Source organism: Phaseolus vulgaris, chromosome 7, assembly GCF_051622355.1.
Source record: "Phaseolus vulgaris cultivar YP4 chromosome 7, ASM5162235v1, whole genome shotgun sequence".
In the NCBI taxonomy this organism is placed as follows: domain Eukaryota; kingdom Viridiplantae; phylum Streptophyta; class Magnoliopsida; order Fabales; family Fabaceae; genus Phaseolus; species Phaseolus vulgaris.
Genome location: NC_143504.1, coordinates 45,386,629 through 45,410,748, shown reverse-complemented (window position 1 = coordinate 45,410,748; position 24,120 = coordinate 45,386,629). Strand labels below are relative to the sequence as shown.

The 24,120-nt window shown below is 32.8% G+C and overlaps 2 protein-coding genes across 8 annotated transcripts; one reads left to right on the top strand and one right to left on the bottom strand.

The window, feature by feature from the left end:
- Window positions 1-4,238: 4,238 nt before the first annotated feature.
- On the top strand, window positions 4,239-9,002 carry LOC137828928 (protein fluG). Of its 2 annotated transcripts, XM_068635692.2 has the most exons (10): window positions 4,239-4,388; window positions 4,507-4,703; window positions 5,910-6,161; window positions 6,558-6,626; window positions 6,721-6,838; window positions 6,908-7,016; window positions 7,368-7,524; window positions 7,608-7,703; window positions 8,205-8,253; window positions 8,644-9,002. In XM_068635692.2, the coding sequence occupies exons 1-10, from the start codon at window positions 4,301-4,303 to the stop codon at window positions 8,802-8,804; spliced, it is 1,296 nt and encodes a 431-aa protein (XP_068491793.1). In that variant the 5' UTR covers window positions 4,239-4,300; the 3' UTR covers window positions 8,805-9,002. The 2 variants fall into 2 exon arrangements, with proteins under 2 accessions (XP_068491793.1, XP_090161196.1); XM_090305070.1 differs by lacking the exon at window positions 8,205-8,253.
- A 770-nt stretch (window positions 9,003-9,772) lies between these two features.
- On the bottom strand, window positions 9,773-18,477 carry LOC137828927 (uncharacterized). 6 transcript variants are annotated; one of them, XM_068635691.2, is made up of 10 exons: window positions 18,316-18,477; window positions 18,114-18,177; window positions 16,660-16,798; window positions 16,278-16,453; window positions 15,733-15,800; window positions 15,505-15,606; window positions 11,409-11,564; window positions 10,726-10,845; window positions 10,384-10,513; window positions 9,773-10,161 (listed from the first exon to the last, which is right to left on the bottom strand). In XM_068635691.2, the coding sequence occupies exons 2-10, from the start codon at window positions 18,124-18,126 to the stop codon at window positions 10,034-10,036; spliced, it is 1,032 nt and encodes a 343-aa protein (XP_068491792.1). In that variant the 5' UTR covers window positions 18,127-18,177; window positions 18,316-18,477; the 3' UTR covers window positions 9,773-10,033. The 6 variants fall into 6 exon arrangements, with proteins under 6 accessions (XP_068491792.1, XP_068491787.1, XP_068491790.1 ...); XM_068635686.1 differs by having other exon boundaries at window positions 16,660-16,835; window positions 18,316-18,468; XM_068635689.2 differs by having other exon boundaries at window positions 10,384-10,474; window positions 18,316-18,467.
- Between the last annotated feature and the right edge of the window lie 5,643 nt (window positions 18,478-24,120).

Genomic DNA, 24,120 nt, shown 5'->3' with positions numbered 1-24,120 from the left:
ATTAATAAAATGAGATATATTAAAAAAAGGATAAACTCGAAAAAAAATTTATGTACACCAAAAAGCGGTTATAATAGAAAATCTTCTTTATATAGGTATAGATAATATATTAAATGTGTTTATTTTTTATTCAAATTTATTTTAATAAAATATTGAGGGAAGTTATGGGTGGGAGAAGAGTTATGAATATTTTTTTTTATTGAGTTTTATAAATAGCATTTGGTTAACCAGAGGTGAGAGTCAACAAATTTTGAGACCTCTTCGTTTTGAAGAATGATTATATTTTAATTTAACTTTTATTTCCTGTCTATATTAAACATTTTTTGTTTATGAATAAAATATATCTTTTGCTGACTCAATTAATAATTACACAGCCTCTTTATTGTATTTAAAGGTCGTTAAAGTAAAGTTTAATGAAATATTTTTTATGTTAAGAATAAAATTCTAATAAAATTACTCGAATATTAAACTAATAAACTTTACATATAAAATATTTAATTGCACATTTTTCCTACATAAATATTATTATTATTTTGCAAATTTTACAGCCAATTTTTTCTGACATATGAGCATCAAAGTTTTCAATTTTTACACGTTTTTCCGATTAGTTTAATTCTTAACGGGTCATGAAAAAACTTGGAACAAAATATCAAAATCATATAATTTTGTAAAAATTAGTGATTCGGTGTTTATATATAAAAAAATTATTTATTAATACGTCATTATTCCATTAGAATTTTAACAAATAGGTACAATGCATAAAAGTTAAAAGTTTAATAAAAGACGTAGAAGAAATGTTAAAATTCACAAATTAGTGATAATTGAGCAGAAAGACATGCAATTAAGGTTATAAAAAAACATTAGTTAATTGCCAATTGACCTACCAAATTCAATTTGTTATAAATTCATTAAAAAATTAATCAAATTTAATTAAATCAGTTATAAAGTTAGATTGAAATTGTATTTAATGTTGATTTTGTTTAACAATTTTAAAATAAAATATGAACAATGAGTAACTCTTAAGTTGAGCAATAAAATAAATAAATAAATACAAACAAACAAAAAATCTAAAATAATGTTACAATTATAAAAAAAAAAGTATTAGTAATATTTTGTTTTGTTATACTGGCGATCATAAGTTAAATAAATGTAGAGAAAAGTAACCAAGTAACATAACATTCATACTACATGAAACATTATGTTATCAAACGATATCTAACAAATAGTCCATAAAAAATTAAAAACAAAAATAATACAGTGAGTCAACTTAAATCAATATGATTTTCAACATGTTAATTATGAAAATTGAATCATTCAACCTAAATTTGTTTTAGTACAAATTTGAGACTTGTTAAATTTAATTCATTTTAATTATCGATACAGTTGAATTTAATAAAAGGAAATTAATCTCCAAATACAATGAACTATTGGTTTTAAGAGAAGTTTGTATGATTTACAAAATAAAAACATTTCAAAAGTAATATGTAGAAAATATATATAGATTTATTTAAAAGTGTAATATGATTTATTATTTCAATTTTATTTTCCAAACATTCAACTCTTAGAAATTGCAATCACGGAGTATCAACTACAATTACGTATAGATTTACACATAAATAACAAAAGAATCATAGAATCTAAACTCTCTTTTATTCTATTAATCATACATATCAACACTTAGATTTTAATATAAAAATGATATTCATTCAATGTAAGATTAAGGTATGCAAAATCTGAGTGAGCATATGCATTTATAATAAATTTTTCATAGCTTAATTTGTTTATGTGATTAAAACATAGTTAAGATATCATTGTTACTTAGTACTTACAAATACAACTAATGTAAACACGCTATGCATACTTATGTGACTCAACCAATCCATAATATCATACATCAATTCAGCCAAAAATATTTAATTTTAAATTCATGTATATATATCCACATAATTAATTAATAACATCTTAAATGTTTTTATCTATTTATATAGACATGCATAATGTTAGAAAAAATTTAACAACTCATATTTTGATAGTATTGTAAACAACAAAGTATAAAACATTACCAGACTCTCGTCAGTGAGACAAAAGACTTTTGTTAACAAAATATCATGTAAGATGAAAGTGTTTTATCTATTAGACGATATAATTCTGTGAAGTCTCTTTTACGTCTGATAAGCAAAGTGTTTGCTCAAGCAATAACCACATAGTCTTAAGCCAACATTGTATTTCACAAATATCTTTATGTTTATTCTATGTTGCGAAAAATGTTTGTTTCCTTCATCTACTAAGAGGGTTGACAAAACTTATGTCACATCAACGATCCGTTGGAAAGTAAGTTAAACATTTTTTGCCTTAACAACTCCCTATCTTACTTTGTCAACCCTCGAAAAAGTTATTTGGCATGTATGAATGCATGCATAAAAGGCATTTAATGCATATTCTATGTTCAAGTTGCTTAGACACAAGGAAGACATTCAAATGAGTTGAAGTTGTCCAATGAGAAGAAAATGATTTGTAACAACTCTTTTCTTCAATGCATATACAAAGATATCAATTGAAGAGAGAAACAAAAATCTTAGCCATTATTTTGAAAGTGCCAAAATGTTGTCAAAATATTTTTTGTGTGTCCCAAAATCTCCATAAAGAGAACTATTGTATTCGTTTTAGAAAACTAGTAGATATAGCTTAAACCTAAGTTGAAAGAAGATACTCATTTTAGTGAGCAACCCTATGATCTTTTGATCACATCTTAGACAATCTTTTTTTTTGTCAATAGTGACTACATTCTCAAACAATACTCAAATTTTTAGTCATAAGTGACTAAGTATTAAAGAATATTTGATGGGTTAACCATGAACGACTACGTTCAGAGACAATACTCGCACATGTTAGTCAGGAGTGACTACTAGTTGAAAGAATACTCGTGTTGTAACTTGCAATGTTAGTCTACATAGCGAAACTCAATATGATGATTGAAAACTAGACGTAATTTGCGTTACCAGACAAACCAGTATAAAACTTTAATTGCATGATATTGCATCTATACTAATTTAATAAAGAGGTTTTCAAACTATGTTTTTGAAAGTCATGAAAGTTTTTTTGTCGAGTAAAAAAACATAGTTTGACATGTTATCATAAACCATAATTTGCAAAATTTGTCAAAAGTTTTTAAAGCACTATTTAACCACATTTTATTGTGTATTTTATTGTGTTGTTTCTATTTTTCACACATAACATTTTCAACTTTAAAACATATCAATTTCATCGTATAAACAAGAAAATTAATTTTTTTTTCAAAATATCTAACTTAAGTGAGATTGTATAAGAGAAAAAAAAAATATATCTATCTCATTATCGCTTGAGAAAAAATAATCGCCAAAAAAAATAAATATTTATATCTTATTTTATTTTAGTTTGAGTAAGATTATCTCACTTCAATAAAAATATAAAGTAACAACTCAAAACGGTTTCAAAACTCACCTAAAACCATTCTCTAAGGTCAAACATTCTTAACAAAATCATTATACAAAAACACAATCACATGTTGCATAGATTTCACGTTGCAAGAATTTCAACCCAAAATAACCCTTTAAAACTCTATCTCCTACAAAAATATCAAACCCACCATAGAACTTTATTCTATTCCCACATACATTTATACCGATTTAGACTTAATATTATTATAAAATGTTCAAAGTTATCCTTCAAATTTAATATTTAAAATTCAACTCATTCACACATAAAATTCTTCAATTCAATCATCATATCACGTTCAATCTAATCTTGACGAGATATTATTCCAATATTATTTACTTCCGAAATAAATAAGAAATATTAATATTTTAAACATAGTTTTCTTACCTTAATTACTAAAATCATATAGAAAATTATTCAAAAAATAAGAAATATTAAGAAAATCCTAATTTGTTCACAGGGGATCTGAAACATATTATTACACACCAAAACTAATAGAAACTAATCTATTCAGTTGAAACCAAATTTTCAAACATGTAAACTAAATTAGAAAAAAAACACTTATTTGATTGAAATTTTGATGGGTCAAAAACCACGTCTCTGATACATCTTGATACTTCTGATAAACAGAAATACCATAATCATCTCCAAAATCTTAAACAAATAGAAAAAAAAAAAGTTTGACCTTGCAGGGCACGTCTGAGACATAAATGTTAAATACCTATATATGTCTTTTTCCTTATTATTTCTTTCATTTCATTTTGAATTCTCTCTTAAAGAACCTTTTTCCTATTAGCCTTCTTGTTACTCTTTTTCTCATTATATAATGCATTTCTCCTTGCAATTAACAATGCTCTTTGCAGTTTCAACTCTTGCAATTCTCCCCAACCCAACTGCTATTGAAGCTCTGAAGTGTATACACTCACACACCTCTCTCTCTCTATATATATATTTTTGTTGTGTTGGTGCTTAGAATGTGAAAGAAAATGATGAAGATTTTGCCTTGAATATGTTTATATATATGAATTTCAGTGACACAGGAAGAGGGAATGGAATTGAGTGAATTGAGAGAAACAGTGGAGGAGATTGAAATGGTGGATGGTCACTGCCACAACTTAGTTGAGTTTGACTCAAACTCCATCACTGGTGGTTTTGTCCAGGCCTTCACTGTGGGAGCCTTTGCTGATGCTGATGCCATTGCTTTTGCACAAACATCTTTATCCTTCAAGGTTTCTTCTTCTTCTTCATTGCTTTTTTACAACCCTCCAACTGTTTTTGCTTAACACTTTCTTTCATTTTAAGCTTTTCTTTTTCTTTTTTACTCACTAACAAAGTTAGGTAATATTATTTTAATTTATTAATCATTTTCTTAAAATATCTTCATTACAAATTTATATAAAAAGTCATTTAATTAGAGATTGTTAACTATGGGACTATAAATTAGAAAATTTCATATTATATATATATATAAAAAAAAGTGTAAATTTCATCTTATAAATCGGTTTATTAAAATTGAGTTAAATTTAAATTCACTTATTAATCTAATATCAAAGTTATTAGAATCTATTTAAACTGTTAGTTCAGGTTAGTGTGTCAGATTTTATAAGTTTTAAATAAATTTAAAGTCCACCTCTTAATAATAACTTCTTAACTAATTAAAAAGTATTTTTAAACTAGAATAATATAAAACTAGTTAAAGCTTGACTATATATATTTTTTTTTGTTATTTATAATTGAGTGAAAATTAAAGATGAATGTATGACCCCAAATATGTGATACATGGTCAAAAGTTAAAACGTGATGAAAATTAGTATACCCATTTGCATTTTTTTTTGTAATATTTATTACATTTTTCAAATTTATCCTATTTAAATTTTTAGACAAATGCCAATATCATTTAAGTTTAATTCTTCCATATATCATATATAACACTGGAAAAGAAAAAAAAAAGTGCCATAAAATATAAACGCGCGTTTTTTACATAAAATAAAATGCATACTATAATTGTGAGCACGTATTAGTTTAATTGACCATGTTTTCAATAACACATCCAATACATAAACATTACATTTAATGCATATATTATAAAAAAAAAATTGAAACGAAGTTATCTCATTAGTAAAATCATCCAATGTAAGCTTCATAATAAAATAAAATTCAAATATCTAGATTTGTTTTACTTGGAAGAGATAGAATAAATATTTTTATATTTAATTACATGAAGTGAGAAATGATAGTGATATACCATTTTAAATATATATTTTTATTGTTGTGTAAAATTTATTAGAAATATAAATTATGAGTTAGATGAATGTAAGTTCAATTTCCATGAATATGGAGAGTGCCTTTCTGATTCAAAGTACATTTGCATGATGTTTTTCTCTGTGTGGAATCTGGTTATGACAGCCAAAATGTATATTATATAATGATATCAGAAAGGTTTAAGAGATGTTGCTGAGCTATACGGAACCGAGGTATCTTTGCAAGGCGTAGAAGAATACCGTAGGGTGTCTGGACTACAATCCATCACCTCAACATGCTTAAAAGCTGCAAAAATCTCTGCCATACTAATAGATGATGGCATACAAATGGACAAAAAGAATGAAATAGAATGGCACAAGAATTTTATACCTTTTGCTGGCAGAATCTTAAGAACTGAACGAGTGGCAGAGCAAATCCTTGAACAAGTGAGATACCAATACACATTCACTTTTTTTTATTCTTTTGGTTTTAGGTGTTTGATTGATCTCTTGTTTTACATTGTGATGCTAACCATGTTATGATTTATATATCTTACTTTTTTCATCAAGAAATTGTTAGTTTGTTGTACCATCACATTGTTTAGTTAAATCTCTGCATAGTATGTAAGTACTGAAAAGATTGATCAATATTATGAACAGATGTGAATCAAGGCCAGTGTTGATACTTGTTAGTTAACAAGCAACAAGGATTCCATTGGATATTTTGTAGAGTTCTTTTGTATTGCATCCTTCTATTTTGCAATTGTATTCGCAGCTTCTTAGCTATTCATCTAACTTTTGAATTTATGCTTATCTTATATTTATGTCTAATGCTCCCTGAAGGGTTTGTCTAATGGATCTTCATGGACAATCGATTCATTTACTGAAGCATACGTCTCAAAGTTGAGATCATATCCTTTAATTCACATGACTCTTTACACACTCACACAAGTTCTTAGCTTAAAAAAATCCATGTTTAGCTGGGTTCCTTAGCATCACTGTTACAGTTGCTAAAGAGATCTATGCTTTGAAAAGCATAGTTGCATACTACGGTGGCCTGGAAATCAACTTAAATGTAACTAAAACGGAAGCTGAAGAGAGTCTGAGACAGGTGTTAATAAATGGTAAGTATGCAATTTGGTTTTAATATCATCTTTTTCAGTTTATTATTTCTCACCCTTCTGTATTTTCAGCTACGAAGCCTATCTATATACTGCATCACAGAAATCTTGTTGACTATCTCTTCTTGCAAAGTTTGGAAATTGCTCTATCATATGACTTGCCAATGCAGATACACACAGGGTATTTGATGGATTTTAATTGATCTGTACTTTTACCATATTGGTATCCAAACATTTTTACTGGAATTTACAATAAAAGCTTTGGGTGAAACTAATGTGTTTGGTTTCATGCTAGAAAATATTTGAATTGATTATCTCCAGAAAAACCAAATGTTCCCACCAAACCTCAATTTGACTAGAAGTAATAAAATGAAACTTTTGCATTGGAGTTAAAAACTGACACTAGATTTTACATCAAACTTGTTTCCAGAATAAACAAAATTTACCTATTGAAACATTAGTTTGTTTAGTTTAGCTATTCTACTTGATTTTATACCTGTTTCACACTTTATACTTTTCTTTCTGCAACTAGCTTTGGGGATAGACTTTTGGATTTGAGGAAGTCCAATCCTCTTCATTTCCGTTCAGTTCTTGAGGACCAGAGATATTCAAAGTGTCGGTTTGTTTTTTTACATGCCTCCCATCCATTCTCAAAGGAAGCATCATATCTAGCTTCTGTTTACTCTCAGGCAAGCATTTTATGATTGATGGCCTAATGCATTGACTTGTATCAGTATATTAGAATTTCAATTAACCAAATTTTATCCCTCAGGTTTACCTTGATTTTGGGTTGGCAATTCCAAAGCTTAGTATGCATGGGATGATTTCAGCAGTTAAAGATCTACTAACTCTGGCTCCAATACATAAGGTGACAACTTAAGCCATCCAAATAGTTGTTGACTGAGAATAGAACTTTTCAGATAAACGTACCAACTAAGACCTAGAAGAAGAAAATATCCATGTGTTATATGTAACTAAAATTAGAAGTTCATAATTTCCCTTGCTCCATCTTTTTTCATCCTCCTCTCATAAAAAAATAGGCATGCTGATTGCAGAGATTGAAGATTAAATCTAAATAAGTTATGCATAGGATTTGAACTCTCTAATCTCCCACTTGATTTTGGAAAGTATCAAAATGCATGTATAATTTTGAACATTTCAGTTCTTTTACCATTTTCTTGAAATTCCCCTGCTTTTTATTTTCAGTAGAAAAAGGCACTGAATGTGTATAAAATGGAGCCACTTTATGAAATATACTGAAATATAAAATGCAATTGTTTTAAAAGTTTGTTACCCTTTTATTATAAGATGAAGTTTCAAATGAACATGAAACTGAGACATTATATCTCAAATAATTTTTGCAATGCAGGTGATGTTCAGCACTGACGCCTATACATTTCCTGAAACCTTCTACTTAGGTTGGTTAACATCAATTATGACAACCAAATTTGAAGTTTATGCTTAAATGCTTGCTGTGACAGTTTCAATTTCAAATGTTTTCCATGTACCTTGTTGTCTTTCCTAAACCTTATCTACACACACCAGTTCTAGAATCTCCAATGCAAAATGCTAAGTCATATCATATGCTTATGACTTCAACATATATTTTCATGTTCATAACTTAAGAGTCTAATCCAAGCACTTAGAATCGTGTCTAGAATCTATAATTATTGCTGGAAATTCTTACATGAAAAATGAATGCAACAAGTAATGTTTGCAGCTTTCACTCTCTTAAAATATTTCCCCATCTCTGTACTTGTTTACGTTAAGATGATTACAAGTTGAAGTCATAAGTTTGGGTTTAACAGGTGCAAAGAATTCCCGCGAAGTTGTTTTCTCTGTTCTACGTGATGCATACATTGATGGTGAGCTCTTAATTTCCGAGGCTGTGGAAGCTGCAAAAGACATACTCGCACGAAATGCAATCCGCTTCTATAAGATTAGTTCATCCAACATCACTGTCCCTTAAGTCAAGGAAGCACCAACACTTCAAAAAGTAGCAATGTTACATAATTGTTCATGTCGAACACTTTCAATGTTTCTAGCTGCATTCTTTAATAAATTAAACAATGTGTTTTCTTATTACCTCCAGTATGATTCATGTTCTTATTAAAAAAAAAACACAGATTATTATACATGATCTCTACTTTATGATCATTTTAAATTACTTCTTCGTTGATATTTTTTTCTCCCTAAAATTTGTTGTTACAGTGTGTTCGTGTTATGTTTTTATCTTTATAACACATTAATATATTAATATATGTTTTGGGTGGTCTATACTAGTACAGGTCACGAGAAAATTAAATTGATTAAGATGTTTCATCATTTAGCACTACTGGAAAATTGTGGTTATAATGCGATTTATTGTGACAATTGTAATCCATCTCTCATTGAGATGGTTGTAAAATTATAAATACAAAATTATGTACATTATTTTTTTTAACTTAGATAGTATGTGCTTATTATATTAGTTCAAGAAATAATAACATAGTAAGCTTTTAGGTGTAAGAAAAATTTGTCTTCTCACTTCCTCTTTTATCTTCTAGTTTGTGCCTCGACCTCTTTCCGTCACCATCATTTTGAGATTTATAAAACCTTAGTAACATTACTTGAACATTTTTTTAATATATACATGTGCTCATGAACCTTCTCTAGACTCTATACACCAGTGTATCGTTGTAATTATCCATACTTCTCAAATAACCAATTGTTGATACCACTAAAGTTCTCACATAGAAAATTTGTTACCTCAAGCAGCTCACAATAATAATATTTTCAAAAGAATTACTTCTTTACTTTAGTTTCATCACAATTGTCATTACCACATACAATCCCAAAAAATCACATCCACAAGTTTAGATGCATTAAAATTATTTGCATATCACTGTTTTTTCATAATATTAGGAAAGTTTATAAAATATCACGCACTGCGGTAAGTTATTTTTAAACATTTTAATATATTAATAGATAAAATTTTCATATAATTATAAATTTTACACGGATTGCAACGTTGTTGATTAGATCATGCCTAAAGAGACCAAGAAATCAAGGACTGCAACACGTTACAGTGCACTTCACAGATCGTGTCCTGAGCAACAACAATGGGAGCACTAAAAAATAAATTGTAAGCACTTATTCCAAAATGCTGAAGGAAGGCTGTAAAGCTACGGCCAAAACTTCCATTTCATTACAAAATCACTAATCACACACTGACAGTCTAGTCAAGCCACCAATCACTACAGCACTGTCAGTTGCAGAAATACATTCATCCTCAACATATGGGATTGTTTTCCTTAGGGTCAGATCTATTGGAATGCTTCCATTGCCTGCAAACCACAAAGATGAGGCTGTAGCAACTATTCAAACTAAATAATGGTGGCGAAATATGCAATTCACACAATTGTTGGAGCCATGATAGCCACAGGTATGAAAGTGGCTGTATAATATGCAGGCATGAGACCAAGTGTGCAGCCGTTATAGTAATGCTGTGTTACTAGCAATAATGCATATATGCAATATACACCTTATAGCATAAGACTTATTATTACCAGCATCGATGCTATCCTGTTCTATACAAACGGCAGCATAATGAGAACCAGCTAACTCCAGAAGTCCAAACTGCCAATTGCTAGACGGATTCTGCAGGTCATCAGAAGACTCAACAGTAATATCATGTGCCTGTCAGCAGAGTAAAATGCTCATGGTAGAAAAAAGCCAACAAATCACCTTCCAAAATTTAATATGCTAATACTAAAGCAGGGCTTCATGCACACGCCCATACTACAGCAGTTGACTCCAGAGGAGAAATCGATATATCATCAGATAATGTCAATAAATAAGAGCTCTTTATATCTCAAAGTTCAAACAAACTTTACAAGTGCGAAGCATACCTTAGAAATCATATGAGGTGGAGCATGGATGTTTCCTTTCACATGGTCTCCTAATCGCACAGTGAAAGTCTTAAAAGGTGAGGCTGAGAAGCCCTTCCCTAGTGCTTTTACATATGCCTCCTGCAAATAGGAAATGTCTTTGTGAGTGACAGCTGCAGAACACAGATTGAATTTCAACTTACAACAAGTTATGCTGACGAACTATATTATGCTTATAATTAATAATTGCTTCAAAAATATAGGTTTCAAAGGAAATTGGTGCATACAATTCTAGACATTTTTAAATGGAGCTAACAAAAAAGGAACAAATCATATAGACACCTTTGAAATACATTAGATTAACTTGCATCTTTAACCAAAAATAAGTTTATGGTTTTACCTGAACATCAATTAATGCAAGAATATGCTTTCCAAGTAATTCCAGTTTTATAATAATATGGAAATATATTACCAATATCCTTAAAGCTAATGTAAGGTAGCAGAACACACCAATTCCCCATTACAATTCAAAAAACAAATAATTCTCAAAGAAAATAATATTGATATGATGATGCCAAACAAAAAAAGTAATTCAATTTTTTCAATATAATATGTTCCAACTTCAAAACAGTCACATTTGTTTCTAACCATACTCTTTATTCAATAACCTAACAGAATTAGTGACATTCAATACAGTTACTAACCTTTAGAGTCCATAATTTAATGAACTCCTGAAGTCGGAGTTCAGGGTCCACAATGTGAGTCAACATTTCTATTTCACAGGGAGAAAAGAATCGTTGTGCAAAGGCTAATGTATCATTCTTTAACCTCCTTTGCTTCTCTTCCACATCAATACCAATCTACAATGAGAATCACAAGTTAAACAAGTTCAAAGACAATAAGGTCTACAGAAAAAAGACATTTTGATAGAAGATATCATTAAACTATAAGAGAATACAATGACAGTGATGGGCCTCAACAAAATGAGCCTCCATTGAAACAATACTATCGGAAGAGAAAAAAAGATAGGGATAAAATGGGTAGTAAGGAGGAGACAATGGTTATGCAAGATCATAACAGACTGCATGCATTGCAAAAGGAGAATGAAGAGAGACGTGGAAATCAACTAAGTGGAGGGAGGATACGAGGAAGTGGAAGGTGAGGAGGGAGGATAGGATTCATTTCAGATATTTTGAGGGTGGTTGTTTTTGATGAAGATGGATGAAGCTTATTATCTGCTGTCCTAGTGTGTGTTTGATGAAGAAAATAGCAAGTTTGCTTTGAAGGTTGTAGAGTGATGTAATTAGGTGATCTTGTATGCAAGTTAGAGTGAGTTTAAGGTAGCCTTTTTTGCTTCGTGACCTACCTTATATGCCTAATCAAGGTGGTGAGATCAAGCACAAGAAGTGATTCAATGTTTTCCTAAACACTACTTTAAGTTTTCTCAAAATCAGGTTACTGCACAAAAATAAATCTGTTGATTTGTAAAACAATAGATTTATTTCTGAACTGCTGAAATGTTTTCAAAATTCTGTTAGGGCACCAAACAGTTTGTTGCAACCCGTTACTTCTGTTAAGATGAGCTGGAAGTATTTTCAGAAAAACAATTTGTTTAGATTTGATTTAACATGTTCTTTTTATAACAGCTTTTTAACTTCTTTTTTAAAGATGTTATAAACTGTTTTCTATATAAAGAGAGACACATCTCATATGAAAATGTAGTTGTGCAATCACGTTTTAAATAGAGATCAAAAGTTTTCAGTGAGTGGAAAAAGGATTTGAATGAGTTTTTGAAAGATTTTCTAAAAGAACTTCAAGAGTGCTTGTTCTTTGTGTGCCTTGATCTTGGTGGAGGTATTGTCACTGTTGTGCTGCAATCTGGGCTACTGGTTTTCAGTTTCTTGCATCTTCTTTTAGGTGTTTTCCTTCCTTGATTCATTCTTGTGTAAAGGTGATTGTGTAAGACACTTCTTGATTTCTTAAAGTGCAAGTAGTGCTGAAATAGGGTTTTCAGCTTTGAGTGCCTTGTTCTTGTAGGGTTCAAGAACTGCAAGGTGTTGTAATTGTGTTGAACAGTTTTTAGTGAATTCCACCTTGGTGTGAGGTGAAACTGGATGTAGCTCTTTATGAGTGAACCAGTATAAATTGTGTTTGCATCATTCTTCTCAATCCCTGCACTTTTTCCGCTTAATTGGATAATCTGTCAGGAAATAAATTTGTTCTTTTAAAATTGAATCTGTTATTTCTGGGCTTGTTCATACTGTTCTTTGTTCTGGAAAAATCTTTTAATCACAAGAAGCTTTCTGAATCTGTGTGTTGACTGGTTTAAGAACAAACAATTTCTTTGAAATAACTTTGTTAAAGATTTACTTTCTTTAAAGAATTGTATTAAAAGATCTTGTGTTGATCTCTTTATGTAAATCTTGTTCTTATTGCTGCTGTAAGAAATAACTCACCTTGTTCTGGAAAATTTCTCTGTTTAATCTCAATGCTAATCCGAACTAGTTTCTAGTTTTGATAAAGTGTGTTGAAAAATAAATTTGTTCCTTTCAAAATCAATCTGTTCTTTTCACCCCCCCTCTTGAACTTAGACTCTAATAGACCCAACAGTTTTCATAGAGCATGTTCTAATTCTTTGATTTTGATCTTATTTTTTGGCATTTTCCGTTTTTGTTAGCCTTGTAACCAAGGGTTGATCCTTGAAGGTTACATGAATTAAATAAAAGAATGGTTCCTATAACTAGTATAAGAGCTCCTGATCCTGGGAACATATGATGGTAGCCAAATGAATAGATAATTGTTTAAATAGTGTTGAACAGAGGCTTGAAGGAGTTCAGGCTTCAATTCAAGAAGAGTTCCACCAGCACATGGAAGAGATGATGCGACCAATGACAGAGCAGATTAATGCTGAAGTTAGGGAAGTTAGGGTGGAGAGGGAAGGTGAGAACAATGGCAATGGGGAAGACTGGATAGAATATATAAGGGAGAAGCATGTGAAACGAGTAGAAGTGCCATACTTTGAAGGAGACAATCCGCATGGGTATAGGGTGGAGCAATATTTTGTGATAAACTGCATTCCAAAAGCAGAGAAGATGGACACAACAATGGTATGTTTAGAGGGAAGGACATTGAACTGGTACCAATGGTGGGAACCTCAGGTATTGATGGTGACGTGACGGAAATTCCAGCAATCACTTTCTGGTCAATTTTAGATGGAATATTCGGAGAATCCATACGAAGTGTTGATGGGATTAAAGAAAAGGGACTCGTTTATTGAGTATAAAGAGAAGTTTGAACTACTCCCTACTTCTATGCATTTCACAGACGAAGAATTCATGACCAAAGCTTTTCGAAATGGAATGAAAGACGAAATCAAAGAAAATGTGAGGATAATTGGTTCAAGAAACTTGCACATTGTGATGGAGATGGCACAAAACATTGAGGGGAATATTGGGTCAGTCAGGTGGACACCTGGCACAAAACATTGAAGGGAATATTGGGTCAGTCAGGTGGACACCTTAAGTAGAGGAGTTGGGCCCAGTGCCAATAAAACCCCATGGGGTGGAAGGGGGGTTTGGGCCCAAGAAGGGACAAGAACCAAACCCTCTTACTCTTACGGACAACGAATATCAACTTGCCCATTAGTTGGAAGTCAAATTGAGACCCAAGGTAAAGGAGAAGGCAATAGATAAGAAGTGTTGCAAGTTACAATAAGAAAGGTTGGGCTTTAAGAAATTGAAAGAGAAGGCTTAAAAGCTTGGAGAAGTTCAATGCAGACTTGCGACAACACCTAATTGAGGTGCAAAAAGACGAATAAGTCATAGAGATTAAGGGTGATGTAGCATCATCTCAGGCCATGGCATCAATGCCACAAGAAAGGAGTTGAGAAATGAATGTGTAATTGGGGATGATGAATATAGTTTGCATGAAAGTATCAAACTCATTCCCAATGGAATCCAAGAAGAATTAAAAGGCCCAACCCTATAAATTGAGATCATTGGAAAAACGTGTGAATGAAAACCTTAGTCCCAGATTCTATGGGTTGTTCAGGGTCTTGGAAAAGATTGGTGTTGCTGCCTATAAACTTTTCTTACGAGAAACATCAAGGTTGCATCCAATTGTTTGCATATCTCAACTCACAAAGGCTCCTCCAACCAGTCAGCCAAGTTGAGGACCTTTACCTCTCTTAACAGGGGAATTGGAATTGCAAGTCAAACCTACAAATGTGGTAGCAGCTAGGAAGTTGTCAAATGGAAACTGGGAGGTACTTATACAGTGGGTTGGGTTACCCAAGGAGGACAGCACTTGAAAGAAATTTGAATTGATTAAAACAGTTTTTCTTAATTTTCACCTGTGCAGTGCAGCTTGATGTGGGGGAGGGGGCGTATTGTTGAGCCTCAACAAAAGGGGCCTCCATTAAAAAAACAATACTATAGGAGGAGAAATATAAACAGGGACAAAATGGGAAGTAAAGAGGAGACAATGGTTATGCAGAATCATAACAAACTGCATATATGGCAGGAGGAGATAGGGATGTGAAAATCAGCTCGAGGGAAGGAAAGTGGAAGGTGAGGAAGAAGGATAGTATTCATTTGGTATATTTTGGGGGCAGGCGGATGTTGCCACAGAGCAGGTTCTAATTCTCTGGTTTTGATCTTATTTTTTGCCATTTTTCGTTTCTGCTCAGACTTGTAACCATGGGTTATCGAAGTTTTACTTGAATTCAATAAAAGAATAATTCCTAGCAGACACTCATTTACAAATAATTTACTGCTATGAAATAGAATAGTGAATACATACAGCAGAACCCACAGTTACTCCACAAGCTATCAAAGACGAAGTGTGTGAGATATTAAAATGCAGTGGTGGGAGGCTCCAATCATCAGCATATTGCAAGTCCAACTATTCAAATACACTACTAACCGTTAATATTTACACAAAAGCTCAATGAACAAGGCATACATCAATTATGCAAAAAGAAAGTGCAAAAAATACAAAAGTTAATAAATTAATAGCCTAAAAACACACCTCAGGCTTGCCATAATTGTTCTTCCTGAACTTTAAAGATTTTGGATCAATTTGACAATTTGTATGATCTAGCAGTAAACAATACTGCTTAGATATTCTGTCATGATATAAAAATATCAAAACCAAATGAAGCAAAACTGTAGCAATATACTAATTATAGATGTAACCATGACAGATAGTTTCATACAAATCAAGGTCCATGAAACAAGTAGGTACTAAGTGCAAACTAATCAAATTATCTTAAAATTGTTATTAAGCTAAGGTTCGGAGTAAAATATTGTAGTTGATTCTCGAATTGCCAAAATAAATGATCCACAAAATTGCCACTGGAAAATTAGTTGCTATGGTGGCATATGCCAGGTTATGAAACCACAATAATTTAGTTCATTAAACTCTAAGTTGTGACTGAAAATATATATGACTTGCATAGATCGCAATATCATAGCTTGGTGATTGGTACACAATTAGAACAGTGTTATACAGATGAAAAAATGAAAAAGGAAGAAGAAAAAATATGACCCCGGCTCCAGAATAATATAACTCACATCTTGCTAATGTAGTGCGAACTAATGCACGGGCCAGCAGAGCTCTTTTCTTTATCTGCTCCTCACGCATGGTAAGTATACTTTCCTTCTCGCAAGGCGATAGAATTTCTAAATATCGGTTCAATAGGTTTGTGCTCTTGACCTCATCAGGTAAAACATACCAAAAATGAACTTCCCTACATTAGCATAAAAATAGTTGGCACCTTTAAATAGCATTTTACAAGATACATAAGTCTTCACTAAAAACACAATAAGCAACATAAGTCTTCACTAAAAACACAACAGTAAGTCACATGACATCATCCTTAATTAAATCTAAAAACATAATTGTACCAGTACATATATACAAGGAGTTAAATAGAAATACTCAATTGTTTTATACCTTTGTGCAGGGAGTTTCACAGGGAGCAAAGATGATGATGAAGCAGTGGTGAGATTCCTTCCCAAGCAATATATATTCATCAGCAGCAGTGCTTTGTGTCGCAATGAAGTCATGCACACAGACAGTGGACCAAGAGTACCTAGTATTATATTGTCTTCTAAATTAACTCTTCACAACTGTATCAGACATGAACAAGACAAATATAGCTATATCCAAGGAAATATCAAAATGCCAGTGAGATAATCCGATAAACAAAAAAGAAGTTAACATACAATACAACTAAAGTGTGGCACAGATTAGTTAAGAAAAACATCTTTCACTTAAACAAGATGTGTTTCACAATTTGTATTCTGTTTACATTTCAATAGAAAGTAAATCTCATTGGGCAAGTTAATTAACCAGAAAATCAATAACAAATATAAATAAATAAAAGTAAAAACCTAATTTAAGGGGCTTGTGGTTTCAAATTGAACAAAAAAAGAAGAAACAGAATATATAAACCGTGAAAGAGAAATAGTTGTCAATGCCTTAATCAGATAAGTCACCCAACGATTCTGGTAAACAGGAAAGTCCAAAGGTTCTGTCTACTTTCTTCAACAGAGACATTTAAATTACTAAAATACCCCTGCTGAATCCCCGATTGTTCTTTACAAAAGTTGTTAAACTCTCTAGAGAAAAATTTCAAACCATTTTTCTTGCATGATTGATCATCTTCCCGATTTGGTTAAGCATTAGGAGCATGTAATGCTTAAACTTCTCGAAGGCCTTTGCTTTCTGCTTAATCATGAATACCCACGTGAACATTGAGTAATCATGATTGAGAGAAAAAAGTATTGCATTGCACCTCACAAAGATGGAACTTTCACTGACTCCCAACAATATGCATGAAAATAATCCAATGCGCCTTCATCTTGTGCAAACCTATAGGAAAGTCCTATTTGTGCTGTTTTCCAAACATATAGTGTTCACAAAAGGGAAAATTCTCCCTATTCTCCCTCTTCTGGTCACCATGCAACCCCCATTTGGACAAAATGTCCAACCCTCTAGCACTCATGTGTCTTAGACACATGTGCCAAATTACAGTATCGAAAAAGGTATTATCAGATTATGCATTAATGAAAAGTTCAGAGCTGAGGTCTCGTGCAAAACAGGCTCTAAGCACGGCTGACAAAAGGGAACACAGGCAGAGAAAACAATTGTAGAAAATCGCAGAAAACACTTGCAGAAAATTACACGAAAGTGGCTATAGTTTACTTTTGCTAACTCCATGACAATTCTAATTGCAGAAAATTCTACATTTTTGTATACCGATGCAGCAAATCTTACTCGGAGAGAAAAATAAAACACAAACCCTAAATTATAGACACAAAAGGAAAATAAATAAATTCAAACAAATTAACCAAAACAAAAGCGAAACCCGAAATTGCATAGGTGAGACAATGAAAGATACTAACCTCTATTCACCATACAAGAACTGCACCTCTGATCAAACGAAAAGAGATTACTGGAGCAACGTAGCTTTCCAAAAAACAACAGAGCAGTTAGATATTTAGATTCAAATTCTGGGGCAAGACATGACCAAGAGTATGTGAGAGATGGAGAGAAATAAACAAACAAAAGTCGACGTAGAACGAGAGAGATGAATTATAGACTTACCAAATTCAGAGCTAAGAGGATTGAACAGTGAAGACGATGGAAATGAGACGGTGTTGAGATGGAGACACACAGTGACGAAGATGGAAGTGAGAAGGCGTAGTAGGGAGAAGGGTAAGAAATGAGGTTAAAAAAATTGGAAAAATCAAATTCTTTGGAGTAGGGAAAAGTATGGGAAAACTTGTAATAGATAGATTTGATGAACATAATAGAATAAATTTAATTATATATTAATAATATATTTTTAAAATAATTTAATCAAAAGAATAATTTTAAAAAATGTAAATTAAAATAAAAACTTATTATAAAAACCTCAACAAACAAAAGAATTATATTTTAAAGTAAAAATATATTAAAATAAATTATTTATAAGATATTAAAATTTAAAGTGTTTTATTCTATTTTATTTTTTATTTTAATTATTTAGTTTTTATAGTATAAAATATATATTTATAAGATATTAAACAAATTTTGTTTTATTATTTATTTTATTAAAATATGGCAACATATTAATAATAGGATTATTAAATTATTTAGATGATCAATTGTAATTACTTATAAAACAAATCTTTATATATTAGCAAAGAAAGTTTAATATCAATTTTTGGTCTACATTTTTATGTTTACGTTTTCTAATACGTCGATTCCAATAAGTTTTCTTCAACATATATTCATATAAATAGTAAATCTTTAAATTCAAACATTATATAAAGGTTTTCGTAGTCTTTAAATCAAATATTAAATTGTTATCTTCTCTATATTTAGAGAATAATTATTTAAGTGAGTTGATTTAGTGTTTTCTAAAGTAAAAAATATATAGTGTTTCTATTAAATATAAGATTAATTAAATTATAATTCAAGTATAAAGACTTGATTTTAAAAATAATTTAAGATAAAAAAAAAAGTTAAAGAAGATTGAATAGGAAGAACACACGTTTTTAATAGAAAAAGATAAGTGTAAAAATGAAAATCATCGGTTGATTTAGAAGATTCAAGACAAGATTCGTGAAATGAGTATTTACCTCTTGATGAATTCACAACTTTAAGAAAAAGTTCAAGGCTACTTCATTTAAATCAACAAGTTATGATACAAAGGAATGTATACATGTTTACATAAGCTAGCTTTTAAGAAAGGAAATTTAAGTTTTGTTTGATTTATGTGTATTCCTTAATAAACAAGGTTGTTTTTAAAAGCCATCCAAATAGCATGTCTTGGATTTCTAATCTAAAGAAAAAATATATATTTTCTATATTTTTTATTTACAAGGAAACTATAAGAAAATATTAAGAGAAATATTTTAATTTTTTTTTCTAATTTCTTTGTATGCTCCTTCTCTTTATTTCCCTTCCTTTTTAGTCTTTGTAGTAACTCCACTTCTTTGTGTTATAGATTCTTCTTGAATTGGGATCGTATCATTAAGGAGCCTAATGTATGCCATGATTTGCACAAGCCTAGATATTGCCCATACAATTGGTGTTGTAAGTCGATTCTTGTCCAATCCTGGCGAAGAGCACTGGAATGCAATAAAGTGGATATTGAGATATTTAAGGGAAAGTACCAAAAGATGTTTATGTTTTGGTAATGAAGATCCTATGTTGGTAAGATACACAGATGCAGACATGGCTGAAGATGTAGATTCTAGAAAATTCACATAAGGACATCTTACTACTTTTGCAGGGGGAGTTGTATCTTGGCAATCCAAGTTACAAAGATGTGTTGCTTTATCAACAACTGAAGCAGAGTACATTATCACATCTGAAGCTGGAAAAGAGGTAAAATATATCAAAAATCTCTTGCATGATTTGGGTCATGTTCAAGAAAGATATGTTCTCCATTGTGACAACCAAAGTGCAATTCACCTAACTAAGAATCCTACATTTCATTCTCGAACAAAGCACATTGATTATCGTTATCATTGGATACTAAATGCTTTAGAGGATGGAGAGTTGCAACTAGAGAAGGTTCATACAAATGATAATTGGTCTGACATGTTGACCAAGACAATTTCAGATAAGAAGCTAACAGACTATTGTATAGGAGTTTGATTATTGATACCCCTTAATTAAGTCAGGAAGGGAAAGGTTTGTTGGGAATCCCTTCTTAATTTAACGGGGACCATGACCAATGAATCTTGGTAATTGACCCATTGAATATATTCAATGATGGTCATTCCAAAGTCTTGAAATTATATATCTCTTGAAGACTATGAAGTTCAACCTAGAAAGTTCAAGATAGTATTTTCAAGATATCTTGAAAATGGGATAAACATTAATTATCTACTATTTCTTTATGAAGAAGTCTTCATCTCCTTCTCTATATAAAGGGAACTTGTGAGGAAGAGAAAGGAAAGTAAGGAGAAGAGCAAAATAGAGAGAAATGAGAGGATAAACATCCACCATAATGTGAGATTAGAAATCCTAGTAAGATGCTAGAAAGACTTTGTATTCAATCCTTCTTAGGTGGGATTAAGTGTTATCCTCAACAGTGAGAGAAAAAAATATTGTAATCCTATTTTCATAGTGGAGACATTTTTTGGACTATGTTAATAGAAAAAGGATAAACTACAATAGCTACCGTAACTAACAAATACTAGGATAAAAAATCTCTCTGCCTTTATTTCCAAAATATCTCACTTATATATGTGAGTTTTAGGTTAACAGAGATTGGGCTAACAGAGACCCATTTACTAACTGCATTGCCCCTATTACATTATGTAATTCTTCATCCATGAAGGTTGTTTTTGTTGTCTCTTGGGCCTCCCTATAACGTTAGGCCCTTCTCTATCAATGTCATATGCTAGAAAATCCACTTTGTCCTCAAAGTATGAAGAGACGTTGTTGCAAAATGGGTTTGCAAGAGTTGAGTCGTTATTAGGGTTTGTGTGTGAGTCAAGAGGAAGTGGAACGTTCTAGAGGCTAGGTAATGTGTTAGCAGTTGCAGGTGGCAAAGGTACGCGAATTAGGCTTGCAAGCTTTGGGCCGCAATTAGGATTTGAGTGTCCGTCGGGTTAGGTAGAACCTTCTAGAGGCTAGGTAGCGTGTTGGTGGAGGCAAGCGCGAGTGGTAGAGGCACGTGACTCTGCGTAAATGTTGGACCATGTGGCATTTCCTGATTGGTGGGCGCGTGCGATGGTGTCAGTGGGTTTGGTGAAGTAGGGTTTGTAGAAGATAGTAAGTTCAGAAGTGGAGTTAAGTTAAATACATTTTCTGGAGGTGTCCCTTTGAATTGGCGGAGGAGTGAAACATGAAATACAAGGTGGATTTGTGACGAGGGGGGAAGTCAGAGCTCGTAGGCGACCGTGCCTTTGTGGCGTTTGACGCGATAGGGGCTAGAGTAACGCGGGGACAACTTAGGTGAAGGACAACACTAGTGAAGTGTTGTCGGTGAGGTTGAAGACGAAGCCATACCCAATCGCCGACAACGAAAGAGTGATCTGTGCGGTGGTTGTTTGCTTGGTCTCTCATGTATTGGCGGTTGCGGAGGAGGTTCTGTTTCAAGAGGTGAATGACAAGGGTGTGCTCTTCTAAGAGTTCCGAGACCGTGGTGCCTGTTCGGGGTGTGTGGAGCATGTCTATGGTGGTGGGCGGTGATCTTCCATACACAACTTGGAAGGGAGAGGTTCCGATGGATGAATGGTACGATGTGTTGTACCATAACTTTGCGAGATAGAGAAATTTATACCATGAGTGAGGCTAGTTACTTGTGAAACACCGGAGGTAAGCTTCTAATCCTCTATTCAATTGTTTGACCATCGGTTTGAGGGTGGTAGGATGAACTGAAATGCAGTTTTGTAACTTGAACAAGGTGCACCAGAAAGTGCTAGTGAATAGTGGGTCTCGCTCCGAAACAATGCTAGAGGGAAGTCCGTGGAGATGACAAATTTTCGTGGAGAACCTGTGGGCGAGGCTTTTAGCTGTGTAATGGGTGGGTAAGGCCAAGAAGTGGGCGTATTTGGAAAGACGGTCGCAGATTACCCAGATCATCGTATGGCCAACAGACGTCAGTAAGTGGGTAATAAAATCCATAGAAATGTCTTCCCACACTTTATTGGGTATAGGGAGTGGTTGGAGTAATCCATGTGGTTTCTTTGGCAGATATTTATTTTGTTGGCAAATAGAGCAGTTTTGGATGAATTCCTTAGTATCTCAAGTCAAATCGGGCCAGTAAAAGGACGTGGCTACCTTTGTCACAGTGGAATTCAAACCAGAATGTCTCCCGATTGGGGAGTCGTGAAATTCCTTGATAATGAGGTGGAGGAAGTCATGGGCTAAAGGAAGAAAAATCTAGTTGCGAAAGAAGAGCAATCCTTGTTTGGTGGAAAATTCATTGGGCAGAGGTTGGTTGCTGGTGTGCAACAATATTAAGTGGCGCCCTTTAGAGGTGGTGAAGTAGTGCTACAATTCCTTGAAAATGGTGGGCAGCAGGGAGGAGATGGTTAGAAACAGGGATGGAGGTTGCAACTCCTGGCGGAAAAGGGAATTAACAACCGCATTAGTTTTTCAAGGTTTGTAAATTATTTGAAAATCATATCCTTGAAGCTTGGTTGTCCATTTCTGTTGGTCCGTGTTTGAATGGTTCAGGACAACAATGTGTTCAAACTCTTTTGGTCTGTGTAAATTTTGAATTGGTTGCCTAACAAGTACTGACGCCATTTTTTGATGGATTCTGTGATTGCATACATCTCCCTTAGATATACCGAGGTCGCTTGGAGGCGGAGACACATTTTTTGTTGTTGAAAAAGGCGATGGGGTGATTGGCCTGGCTAAGCACTGCTCTTATGGCAACCGCAAACGCGTCGGTGTCAATGACGAAAGGTTGGGAGAAATGAAGAAGACGTAGATTAGGTACCTTTGTTATTTCTGCTTTCAATGTTGTAAACGCCTATTGTGTTGTATGTGACCATGTAAATCTTGGATAATGTAATAAGTTGGTGAAAGGAGCGACGAGAGTGATGTAATTTTGAACGAGTTTTCTATAGAATCTGGTGAGGTCGAGGAATGCTCTTAAAGTTGTGAGGGAACGTGGCTCAGGTCATTCTTTGATTGCTATTATTTTTTCTGGGTCAGGGGTCACAACCGCTGGAGAAATGTTGTGGCCCAAGTACTTTACTTTTGTTGTGGCAAAACTGCATTTAGAAAGCTTAGCAAAAAATAATCTGGTTTCTAACAAGTTCATAATAAGCTCTAAATGAGTTAGATGGTCCTAAATTGTGGGGTTATAAATAAGAATGTCATAGAAAAAAACTAAAACAAATCGTCTAAGATAGGGCGTAGGAGGTCATTCATGACTGCTTGAAATGTCGAGGGAGCATTAGTCAAACTAAAAGGCATGACTAGGATTTCATATTAGGCATCGATAGTTCTGAAGGTTGTTTTGTGAGTTTCATCTGGGTTAAGCCTAATCTGGTGATAGCCTGAGTACAAGTCAATCTTAGTAAAAATTGTAGTTGATCCCAATTCATCTAGCAATCATCTGTAATGGATATGGGGAAGCGGTCACGTATGGTGACTGCATTGAGTGCTTTGTAATCTACATAGAAACGCCAAGTGCCATCCTTTTTTTATGAGAAGTACCGGGGAGGAAAAGAGGTTGGTACTGGGTTTGATGAACCCTTCTCTCAACATCTCTTCAATCAAGTGTGTGATAGTGAGGATAATGGTATGGACGCACATTAACAGGGAATGTGTTGGTAAGAGGGGAATATGATGATCATGGGGCCTTTCTGGGGTAGACCATGGTGTGTTTTGAAGATGGATTGATGTTGGTGTAAGATAGCTTGAATGGGTTGGGGTAACTGGTATAGTGGG

Excerpts from the sequence above, each read along its gene's own strand:
- LOC137828928 (XM_068635692.2), top strand. The coding sequence starts at position 4,301 with ATGCATTTCTCCTTGCAATTAACAATGCTCTTTGCAGTTTCAACTCTT. Across the intron at positions 4,704-5,909 it reads AAACATCTTTATCCTTCAAG|AAAGGTTTAAGAGATGTTGC; the intron begins GTTTCTTCTTCT and ends TAATGATATCAG. Across the intron at positions 6,162-6,557 it reads CAGAGCAAATCCTTGAACAA|GGTTTGTCTAATGGATCTTC; the intron begins GTGAGATACCAA and ends TGCTCCCTGAAG.
- LOC137828927 (XM_068635691.2), bottom strand. Across the intron at positions 16,454-16,659 it reads GTGAAACTCCCTGCACAAAG|GGAAGTTCATTTTTGGTATG; the intron begins GTATAAAACAAT and ends ATGCTAATGTAG. Across the intron at positions 10,514-10,725 it reads CACCTCATATGATTTCTAAG|GCACATGATATTACTGTTGA; the intron begins GTATGCTTCGCA and ends CTCTGCTGACAG.